We start from the raw sequence: 11,319 nt of genomic DNA, 5'->3' as shown, positions 1-11,319 counted from the left end.
TTTAGAGTATCCAATTAGCCTAGTCCCCATTTCGCATGTCTTTGGACTGTGGGAGGAAGCCGGAGTACCCGGAGAGAACCCACACTGGCACGGGGAGAACATGCAAACTCCACACAGAAAGATCCCACGGCCGAGCCGGGACTCGAATCCGGAACCTTCTTGCTGTGAGGCGACAGCGCTAACCACTGCACCACTGTGCAGCCTTCATAAAAACGTCATAGGATAGTGAGGCATGAAAAGTCATAAAAATGTCATAGTATAGTAAGGCATAAAAAGTCATAAAAACATAATAGTATAGTATGGCATAAAAAGTCATAGTATAGTAAGGCATAAAAATGTCATAGTATAGTAAGGCATAAAAAGTCATAAAAACATAATAGTATGGTCAGTCAAAAAAAGTCATAAAAACGTCGTAGTATCATAAGACATAGAAATTCATAAAAAGTCATGGTATAGTTTGGCATAAAAACGTCATAAAAAGGTCATAGTATGGTATGGCATAAAAGGTTATAGTATAGTAATGCATAAAAAGTCATTAAAATATCATAATATAAAATGGCATAAAAAGTTATATAAACGTCATTTTATACTATGGCATAAAAAGTCATAAAAATTTTATAGTATAGTATGGCACAAAAAGTCATAGTATAGTAAGGTATTAAAAGTCATAGTATAGTAAGGCATAAAAAGTCATAAAAATGTCATAGTATAATATGGCATAAAAATCATAGTATAGTAAGGTATAAAAAGTCATAAAAATATTATAGTATAGTAAGACATAAAAAGTAAAAAAAACGTCATAGTATAGTATGGCATTAAAGTTCATAAAAATGTCATAGTATAGAAAGGCATAAAATGTCATAGTATAGTAGGGCATAAAAATTCATAAAAACGTCAAAGTATAGTATGCCATAAAAAGTCACAGTATAGTAAGGTATAAAAATCATAGTATAGTAAGTCTTAAAAAGTCTTAAAAATGTCAAAGTATAATATGACATAAAAAGTAATAAAAATGTCATGATATAGTTAGGTATACAAAGTCATAAAAACATCATTGTATAGTATGGGATTAAAAGTCATAGTATACTAAGGCCTAAAAAGTCAGAAAAATGGCATAGTATAGTATGTCATATAAAGTCATAGTATAATAAGGCATATAAAGTCATAAAAATGTTATAGTATAGTATGGCATAAAAAGTCATAGTATAGTATGGCTTAAAAAGTCCTATAGACGTCATAGTATAGCATGGCGTAAAAACGTGATAAAAACGTCATAGTACAGTATGGCTTAAAAAGTCCTATAGACGTCATAGTATAGCATGGCGTAAAAACATCATAAAAACGTCATAGTACAGTATAGCGTAAGAAGTCATAAAAATGTCATAGTTATAACATGGCATAAAAAGTCATAAAAATGTCATAGTAAACTATGGCATAAAAAATCATAGTATAATAAGGCATAAAAAGTCATAAAAATGTCATAGTATGTAAGTCATAAAAAGTCATAAAAACTTCATATTATTGTAAGCATAAAAAGTCATAGTATAGTATGGCATAAAAAGTCATATTATAGTATGGCATAAAAAGTCATAAAAATGTCATAGTATTGTATGGGATTAAAAGTTATAGTATGGTAAGGCATAAAAATTCATAAAAATGTAATGTAGAGTAAGGCATAAAAAGTCATAAAAACATCATAGTATAGTATGGCATGAAAAGTCATAGTATAGTAAGGCATGAAAAGTCATAAAAAGTCATCGTATAATAAGGCATAAAAAGTCATAAAAACGTCATAGTATATTATAGCATAAAAACATCATAAAAAGTAATAGTATAGTATGGCAAAAAAAGTCATAGTATAGTAAGGCATAAAGACGTCATGAAAACGTCAATTTGTTGTATGGCATAAAAACATCATAGTATAGTATGGCATAAAAATTCATAAAAACGTCAATGTATAGTATGCCATAAAGAGTCATAGGATAGTAGGGCATAAAAAGTCATAAAAACGTCATAGTATAGTAAGGCATAAAAAGCCATAAAAACGTCATAGTATAGTAAGTCATAAAAAGTCATAAGAACGCCATAGTATTGTATGGCATAAAAAGTCATAGTATAGTAAGGCATAAAAAGTCATAAAAATGTCATATTATAGTATGGCATAAAAAGTCATAAAAATGTCATATTATAGTAAGGCATAAAAAGTCATAGTATACTAAGGCATAAAAAGTCATAAAAATGTCATAGTATAGTATGGCATACAAAGTCATAAAAATGTCATATTATAGTAAGGCATAAAAAGTCATAGTATACTAAGGCATAAAAAGTCATAAAAATGTCATAGTATAGCATGCCATAAAGAGTCATAGGATAGTAAGGCATAAAAAGTTATAAAAACGTCATAGTATAGTAAGGCATAAAAGTCATAGTATAGTAAGGCTTAAAAATTCATAAAAATGTCATATTATAGTAAGGGATAAAAAGTCATAGTATAGTAAGGTATAAAAAGTCATAGTATAGTAATGCATAAAAAGTCATAAAAATATCATCGTATAGTAAGGCATGAAAAGTCATAAAAATGTCAAAGTATTGTATGGCATAAAAAGTCATAGTATAGTAAGGCATATAAAGTCATAAAATGTCATAGTATAGTATGTAATTAAAACTTCATAATACAGTAAGGCATATAAAGTCATAAAAAAGTCATAGTATATTAAGGCATAAAAGGTCATAAAAATGTCATATTATAGTAAGGTATAAAAAGTCATAAAAACATTATAGTATAGTATGGCATTAAAGCTCATAAGAACGTCATAGTATAGTAAGGCATAAAAAGTCATAAAAATGTCATATTATAGTAAGCCATAAAAAGTCTTAGTATAGTAAGCCATAAAAAGTAATAGTGTAGTAAGGCATAAAAGGTCATAAAACCTCATAGTATAGTATGGCATAAAAGGTCATAAAACCTCATAGTATAGTATGGCATAAAAAAGTCATAGTATAGTATGGCATGAAAAGTCATGAAAATATTAAAGTATAATAAGGCATAAAAACATCATAAAAATTTCATAGTATAGTATGGCATAAAAAGTCGAAGTATAGTAAGGTATAAAAAGTCATTAAAATGTGATAGTATAGTAAGGCATAAAAAGTCATAGTATAGTAGGGCATAAAAAGTCATAGTATAGTAAGGCATAAAATGTCATAGTATAGCAAGGGATAAAAAGTGATAAAAACGTCATAGTGTTTTATAGCATAAAAAGTCATAGTATATTAAGTCATAAAAAGTCATAGTATACTAAGGCATAAAAAGTCATAAAACTGTCATAGTATAGTAAGGCATAAAAAGTAAAAAAAACGTCATAATATAGTATGGCATAAAAAGTAATAAAAACGTCATAGTATACTATGAGATGAAAAGTCATAAAAATATCATAGTATAATAAGGCATAAAAACATCATAAAAATGTCATAGTATCGTATGGCATAAAAAGTCGAAGAATAGTCAGGTATAAAAAGTCATTAAAATGTCATAGTATAGTAAGGCATAAAAAGTCATAGTTTAGTAGGGCATAAAAAGTCATAAAAACGTCACAGTATAGTATGGCATAAAAGGTCATAGTATAGTAAGGCATAAAAATGTCATAGTATAGCAAGGAATAAAAAGTCATAAAAACGTCATGGTATTGTATGGCATAAAAAGTCATAGTATACTAATTCATAAAAAGTCATAGTATACTAAGTTATAAAAAGTCATAAAAACGTCATAGTACTGTAAGGCATAAAAATGTCATAGTGTAGCAAGGCATAAAAATAAAAACGTCATAGTATACTATGAGATGAAAAGTCATAAAAATATCATAGTATAATAAGGCATAAAAACATCATAAAAATGTCATAGTATCGTATGGCATAAAAAGTCGAAGAATAGTCAGGTATAAAAAGTCATTAAAATGTCATAGTATAGTAAGGCATAAAAAGTCATAGTTTAGTAGGGCATAAAAAGTCATAAAAACGTCATAGTATTGTATGGCATAAAAAGTCATAGTATACTAAGTCATAAAAAGTCATAGTATACTAAGTTATAAAAAGTCATAAAAACGTCATAGTACTGTATGGCATAAAAAGTCATAGTATAGTAAGGCATAAAAAGTCACAAAAATGTCATAGTATAGTAAGGAATAAAAAGTAATAAAACGTCATGGTATAGTATGGCATAAAAACGTCATAGTATAGTAAGGCATAAAAAGTCATAAAAATGTAATTTTATAGCAAGGCATAAAAAGTCATAAAGAATGTCATAGTATAGTATGGCATAAAAAGTCATAGTATAGTAAGGCATAAAAAGTCATAAAAACGTCACAGTATAGTATGGCATAAAAGGTCATAGTATAGTAAGGCATAAAATGTCATAGTAGAGCAAGGGATAAAAAGTGATAAAAACTTCATAGTGTTGTATGGCATAAAAAGTCATAGTATATTAATTCATAATAAGTCATAGTATACTAAGTCATAAAAAGACACAAAAACGTCATAGTACTGTATGGCATAAAAAGTCATAGTATAGTAAGGCATAAAAAGTCATAATATAGTAAGGCATAAAAAGTCATTAAAATGTCATAGTATAGTAAGGGATAAAAAGTCATAAAAATATCATAGTATAGTATGGCATAAAAAGTCATAGTATAGTAAGGCATAAAAAGTCATAAAAATGTCATATTATAGTAAGGAATAAAAAGTCGTAAAAACGTCATAGTATAGTATGGCATTAAAGGTCATAAAAACGTCATAGGATAGTAAGGCATAAAAAGTCATAAAAACGTCATAGTATAGTAAGGCATAAAAAGTCATAAAAACGTCATAATATACTAAGGCATAAAAAGTCATAAAAAATGTCATAGTATAGTATGGCATAAAAAGTCATAAAAATGTCATATTATAGTAAGGCATAAAAAGTCTTAGTATAGTAAGGCATAAAAAGTCATAGTATAGTAAGGCATAAAAAGTCATAAAACGTCATAGTATAGTATGGCATAAAAACGTCATAAAAAGTTATAGTATAGTAAGGCATAAAAAGTCATAAAAATATTAATTCATTCATTCATTACCGCTTATCCTCTAGTAGGGTCGCGGGGGGGCTGGAGCCTATCCCAGCATCTTTCCGAGCGAAAGGCGGGGTACACCCTGGACAGGTCGCCAGTCCATCGCAGGGCAAACACATAGAGACAGACAACCATTCACACTCACAGCCACACCTATGGTCAATTTTAGAGTATCCAATTAGCCTAGTCCCCATTTCGCATGTCTTTGGACTGTGGGAGGAAGCCGGAGTACCCGGAGAGAACCCACACTGGCACGGGGAGAACATGCAAACTCCACACAGAAAGATCCCACGGCCGAGCCGGGACTCGAATCCGGAACCTTCTTGCTGTGAGGCGACAGCGCTAACCACTGCACCACTGTGCAGCCTTCATAAAAACGTCATAGGATAGTGAGGCATGAAAAGTCATAAAAATGTCATAGTATAGTAAGGCATAAAAAGTCATAAAAACATAATAGTATAGTATGGCATAAAAAGTCATAGTATAGTAAGGCATAAAAATGTCATAGTATAGTAAGGCATAAAAAGTCATAAAAACATAATAGTATGGTCAGTCAAAAAAAGTCATAAAAACGTCGTAGTATCATAAGACATAGAAATTCATAAAAAGTCATGGTATAGTTTGGCATAAAAACGTCATAAAAAGGTCATAGTATGGTATGGCATAAAAGGTTATAGTATAGTAATGCATAAAAAGTCATTAAAATATCATAATATAAAATGGCATAAAAAGTTATATAAACGTCATTTTATACTATGGCATAAAAAGTCATAAAAATTTTATAGTATAGTATGGCACAAAAAGTCATAGTATAGTAAGGTATTAAAAGTCATAGTATAGTAAGGCATAAAAAGTCATAAAAATGTCATAGTATAATATGGCATAAAAATCATAGTATAGTAAGGTATAAAAAGTCATAAAAATATTATAGTATAGTAAGACATAAAAAGTAAAAAAAACGTCATAGTATAGTATGGCATTAAAGTTCATAAAAATGTCATAGTATAGAAAGGCATAAAATGTCATAGTATAGTAGGGCATAAAAATTCATAAAAACGTCAAAGTATAGTATGCCATAAAAAGTCACAGTATAGTAAGGTATAAAAATCATAGTATAGTAAGTCTTAAAAAGTCTTAAAAATGTCAAAGTATAATATGACATAAAAAGTAATAAAAATGTCATGATATAGTTAGGTATACAAAGTCATAAAAACATCATTGTATAGTATGGGATTAAAAGTCATAGTATACTAAGGCCTAAAAAGTCAGAAAAATGGCATAGTATAGTATGTCATATAAAGTCATAGTATAATAAGGCATATAAAGTCATAAAAATGTTATAGTATAGTATGGCATAAAAAGTCATAGTATAGTATGGCTTAAAAAGTCCTATAGACGTCATAGTATAGCATGGCGTAAAAACGTGATAAAAACGTCATAGTACAGTATGGCTTAAAAAGTCCTATAGACGTCATAGTATAGCATGGCGTAAAAACATCATAAAAACGTCATAGTACAGTATAGCGTAAGAAGTCATAAAAATGTCATAGTTATAACATGGCATAAAAAGTCATAAAAATGTCATAGTAAACTATGGCATAAAAAATCATAGTATAATAAGGCATAAAAAGTCATAAAAATGTCATAGTATAGTAAGGCATAAAAAGCCATAAAAACTTCAAATTATTGTATAGCATAAAAAGTCATAGTATAGTAAGGCATAAAAAGTCATATTATAGTATGGCATAAAAAGTCATAAAAATGTCATAGTATTGTATGGGATTAAAAGTCATAGTATAGTAAGGCATAAAAAGTCATAAAAATGTCATAGTATAGTAAGGCATAAAAAGTCATAAAAATGTCATAGTATTGTATGGGATTAAAAGTCATAGTATAGTAAGGCATAAAAACGTCATAAAAATGTCATAGTATAGTATGGCATAAAAAGTCATAAAAATGTTATAGTATAGTAAGGCACAAAAAGTCATAAAAACGTCATAGTATAGTATGGCATAAAAAGTCATAAAAATGTCATAGTATAGTAAGGCACAAAAAGTCATAAAAATGTCATATTATAGTATGGCATAAAAAGTCATAAAAATGTCATAGTATTGTATGGGATTAAAAGTCATAGTATAGTAAGGCATAAAAACGTCATAAAAATGTCATAGTATAGTATGGCATAAAAAGTCATATAAATGTCATAGTATAGAAAGTCGTAAAAAGACATAAAAATGTCATAGTATAATATGGCATAAAAAGTAATATAAACGTCATAGTATAATATGGCATAAAAAGTCATAGTATACTAAGGCATAAAAAGTCATAAAAATGTTATAGTATAGTAAGGCACAAAAAGTCATAAAAACGTCATAGTATAGTAAGGCATAAAAAGTCATAAAACCATCATTGTATAGTATGGCACAAAAAGTCATAGTATAGTAAGGTATAAAAAGTCATAGTATAGTAGGGCAAAAAAGTCATAAAAAGTCATAGTATAGTAAGGCATAAAAAGTCATAAAAATTTTATAGTATAGTATGGAATTAAAGGTCATAAAAACGTCATAGTATAGTATGGCTTAAAAAGTCCTATCTGGTCTCCCAAAATATTGGTAGGGGTATGTCCCCGCCGTCCATATGTAAAGCTATGCCCTTACTATATATACCGTATATATAAGATTCTTTTGGCTTTGAACATACTAACATAAGTAATGAGATTTACTAGAAAGAGAAACCAATGCTTTCAAAGTTATTTATGTTGCGAAAGGTTTATACTATTTCTAAACATATAAATTTTGATTCTTTGAGAAATATTTTCCGTCTGGAACTTAAACTCATCAGTTCTGCTGTATTATGTTAATACACTTCACACGGTTGATACAAACTACTATCACACCATGTATAAATTACTCATAGTGGGGGTTATTGTGCTAGTGTCTGTCCTTACCTTACATTCAGTACAAGGTAACAGTTTGATGGTTTAGTCACGGGCTTCTGAGGCACTGACTCACAGCGAATCTTACTGCTGGGTGACTTTTTGTAGCAGTACAGGCTGGGATTCTCAGGAGGATCTAACAGATAAAAATGACATGCAAACTTACTGTGCGTTAATTCAGTCAATCAGCCATTTGTAGTCTTTCCTAAACATACCTACGTCAGCCACAGACCACTGTAAATGATGTCTCATTCACAGTCATCAATTATCAAAAACATTGTTAAGTATTTTTCTGTCACCAGGCCTTTTTCATCGCAGACATTTGGACATGTTGATGATGATGATGATGATGATGAATTTATTCATTTCGAACATGAAAAATAAAACATAAAAAAAGAATAATAATGTTTGAAAAGGAGTAGGAAGAAGTAGCCAATACACTTATATTCTTACCGCTTTCTCACTACTCCTCCATTAGCTCATATGTAGAATTTCCAAAACTATCCCAATCTTATGTGCAACCCAAATATACACCCGGTGTCAAAAAAGTAATTAAAACGTAAACCATTAAGACAACCTTTCCTCATCCATATACCTCTTAATAATTTTTGGTGTATCTTTTTCACATCAAGACCATTCCACAAATTCACACAACAGATTGAAATACACAAACACAATGTTTTTTTTTTTTAAATTAATCTCTCCTCTTAAATTATAACCCCCCTCTCTATTGCACAACTTTTTTAGTATATTGCCCAGAGGTGAATTATTTCTTACTTTAAACGTGTGCAGTCTTAAATTCTACCAGATCTGCTTTGAGAAAATGTAATTCTGTAAGTAATAATATTAGTCAGGGATGCACTCTATGCAGTTACAAAGAGCAGGATGAACATGTCAGCATCCCAATGTGACAGCATATACGTATATATATATGATATATGATATATATATGAAGTAATGAAAGAACAGAGATAAATACTTTGGTTCAAATCAAATTTAATCATCTCTTCTAACTTTACTCCTCCATTATGACTTCATTGCTGTGACTCACCTGCAACAGTTACTTTTAAGGAGAACCTCTCTCTGCCTCTGTGATGACACGTGTACTTCCCAGAGTCTGTCACTCTTACTGAGGACAGAGACAGGGAAGCCCCTCTCTTCTCAAATGTGATTTCTCCCCAGTCTCTCTTCCCACTCCCTATTGTCCTCTCGTTCCACTTCCACTGAGGCATTGATTTTATGCCTCTTGTTACCCTGCTCCCCCTCTCCCCTTCCTCCTCCTCATCTTCCTCATAATCAACCTCACCGTCCACCTCTTCGGTCTCCCAGCTGGATTCACCCTTCAGCAGTCTGCCACCGCTGGTTGGTTGGACCATGGCAGTGGTGGGAGAGGCCGTGTATACTGTGCCCGTATATCTTGGGCCTCGGTTTCCTCCTGTCACAGCACTGACTTCTGCCTCAGGGTTAAAGTGGTATCCCACATTTACAGTACTGTCCACAGTATGTTTGTTATTTATGATGTTTCCAGTGGTTGTGGGTGCAGCTGAAGAGCTCTCTCTACTGTTGGTGTTTGAGCTGTCTGTGGCAATTTTGACCTTTACTCCGTTCACCATTACATGACCTCTGCACGTCAGAACCAACTTACTGCCTGTAGATACAACCAACACACCAGGGGGAGGGTCTGCACAGAAAAACAAACATCAAACAATGGTTTATAGAATTAAAAAAACTGTGTGTGTGTGTGTGTGTGTGTGTGTGTGTGTTTGCGTGTGAATTCACTTTCATACATGACATTCATACAGTATTTTGTAAAAAAGTGGCATGATCTTTTGCCTTGAGTATTGGCTACAGTCAAAAAAGATGCAACGTTGCATAACCAAAATTACCATCTCCTAGAGAACTTCCTCTTTTAATGTCTGTCCTCTTCACTGTTTCTTTTTCTGTGCTACATCATGTCCTCTTTGCGTCAGCTCCTTTCCCTAATTATTTAGATGTTCAGACTGCACTTAGGACATACACAGCGCATTATGACTTTATATTTGTATTTATAGCCTCTTGTTTTAATTTGATTGCTTTGATGAGAAGTCCATTGCCCTTGTGGGTCTTTCCCAGTTCCATGGCTATTCCTCTAGGAATCTATGGAAAATTAAGGGTCAGCAGGCTAAGAGGCCCAGCAGCACAACTACTATAATCAATACTTTTAAGCTTCATACGTGTCATTTTTTTAATTGAATTTACCTGACTTACCTCATAAATGATATGAATAATTTAAGCGCAGTATTTTTAACATCAGAGTAGAAGGAGTTACCTCAAAGCTCCATAACCCACTCCAGTTTTAGTCCAGTACAGCAAACATGACCAAGGTTAAAAACACATTTACAGCAGATGCTGACTGGCAAGAAGAAAGCTGGCAGTGGGCCTATATACAAATAGAGCAGCTTTTTAACCAGAGTTTAGAAAAAGTGTGGCATGGTCCAGCTGAATTTAATTTGAAAGGCGGATTAAAACTGTAAATACAGGTTATAATTGTTTTTGGGGTTTTTTTGTATGAAAAATATGTTTCCTGAAATTTTTACAAAACAAAAGTTTTACAAAACAGCAATTAATGTGAAACTACACACAAAATGACAATACAGATCACGTGAAATATAATCTGAGGTGCCCAGACCAACTGAGTTGCATACAATACGTGTTTGCTGTGATTTATCTTATTTCAAGTCAAAAATTTGACCTCATATTGACAATAACATGGCAGAACAAATTCCATCTAGGAGCTTACCTTTTCTGGGACAGGCTCCGTCGAAAACGCTGTGGACCTGTGCGGCGCACAGAACAGACAGCAAAGGTTGAAAAATCCGCATTTTAGCGCATGAATCCCCCTTTAACGAATAGTCACACCATCACCTACACGCGAACAGCATAGGTTGGAGATCGTTGTGACTCCCATCAAACTTTTCCCACCGTCAAAGTTTGTCTGTCAACTGTCAGTCCCCCACTATAGACAGGAGTCACAGCTCTGGTTGCAGCAGTATGCTGTCAGTAAGACCCGTTATTGTGAAATCCCAGCTCTCTTCCCCTTGTTCAGCACCGTTACACAGAGGAAATCCTCCTCAGCGTCAAAATAAAACCCCAAAGCTGAATATAGGCCTGCAATTATAATATTACTTAAAAGAAAAAAAACAAAAAACTGCCATACCCCACAAGTATAGGCAATATATATATATATTTTATACTCTGTACTGGTGTCCTGATTTTTATCACTTGAAAGGCTACTAATATCCA

The 11,319-nt window shown here is 31.8% G+C and overlaps 1 protein-coding gene across 1 annotated transcript; it reads right to left on the bottom strand.

The window, feature by feature from the left end:
- Positions 1 to 8,036: 8,036 nt before the first annotated feature.
- On the bottom strand, positions 8,037 to 11,086 carry LOC111656990 (uncharacterized). The gene is made up of 3 exons (XM_023408937.2): positions 10,817 to 11,086; positions 9,089 to 9,718; positions 8,037 to 8,173 (listed from the first exon to the last, which is right to left on the bottom strand). Exons 1-3 carry the CDS (start codon positions 10,896 to 10,898, stop codon positions 8,046 to 8,048), a joined length of 840 nt encoding a protein of 279 aa, XP_023264705.2. The 5' UTR covers positions 10,899 to 11,086; the 3' UTR covers positions 8,037 to 8,045.
- Between the last annotated feature and the right edge of the window lie 233 nt (positions 11,087 to 11,319).

Source organism: Seriola lalandi, unplaced genomic scaffold (genome assembly GCF_002814215.2).
Source record: "Seriola lalandi dorsalis isolate HSWRI2012SDOR001 ecotype SW California unplaced genomic scaffold, Sedor1 jcf7180002054376, whole genome shotgun sequence".
Classification (NCBI taxonomy): domain Eukaryota; kingdom Metazoa; phylum Chordata; class Actinopteri; order Carangiformes; family Carangidae; genus Seriola; species Seriola lalandi.
This window is presented reverse-complemented; position numbering and strand designations above follow the sequence as displayed.

Bases quoted from the DNA above. Each gene is read 5' to 3' on its own strand.
- LOC111656990 (XM_023408937.2), bottom strand. From the start codon at position 10,898: ATGCGGATTTTTCAACCTTTGCTGTCTGTTCTGTGCGCCGCACAGGTC. The intron at 9,719-10,816 runs GTAAGCTCCTAG...TTTTCTGTGCAG, and splicing joins CGGAGCCTGTCCCAGAAAAG to ACCCTCCCCCTGGTGTGTTG. The intron at 8,174-9,088 runs GTGAGTCACAGC...TTTATCTGTTAG, and splicing joins CTTAAAAGTAACTGTTGCAG to ATCCTCCTGAGAATCCCAGC.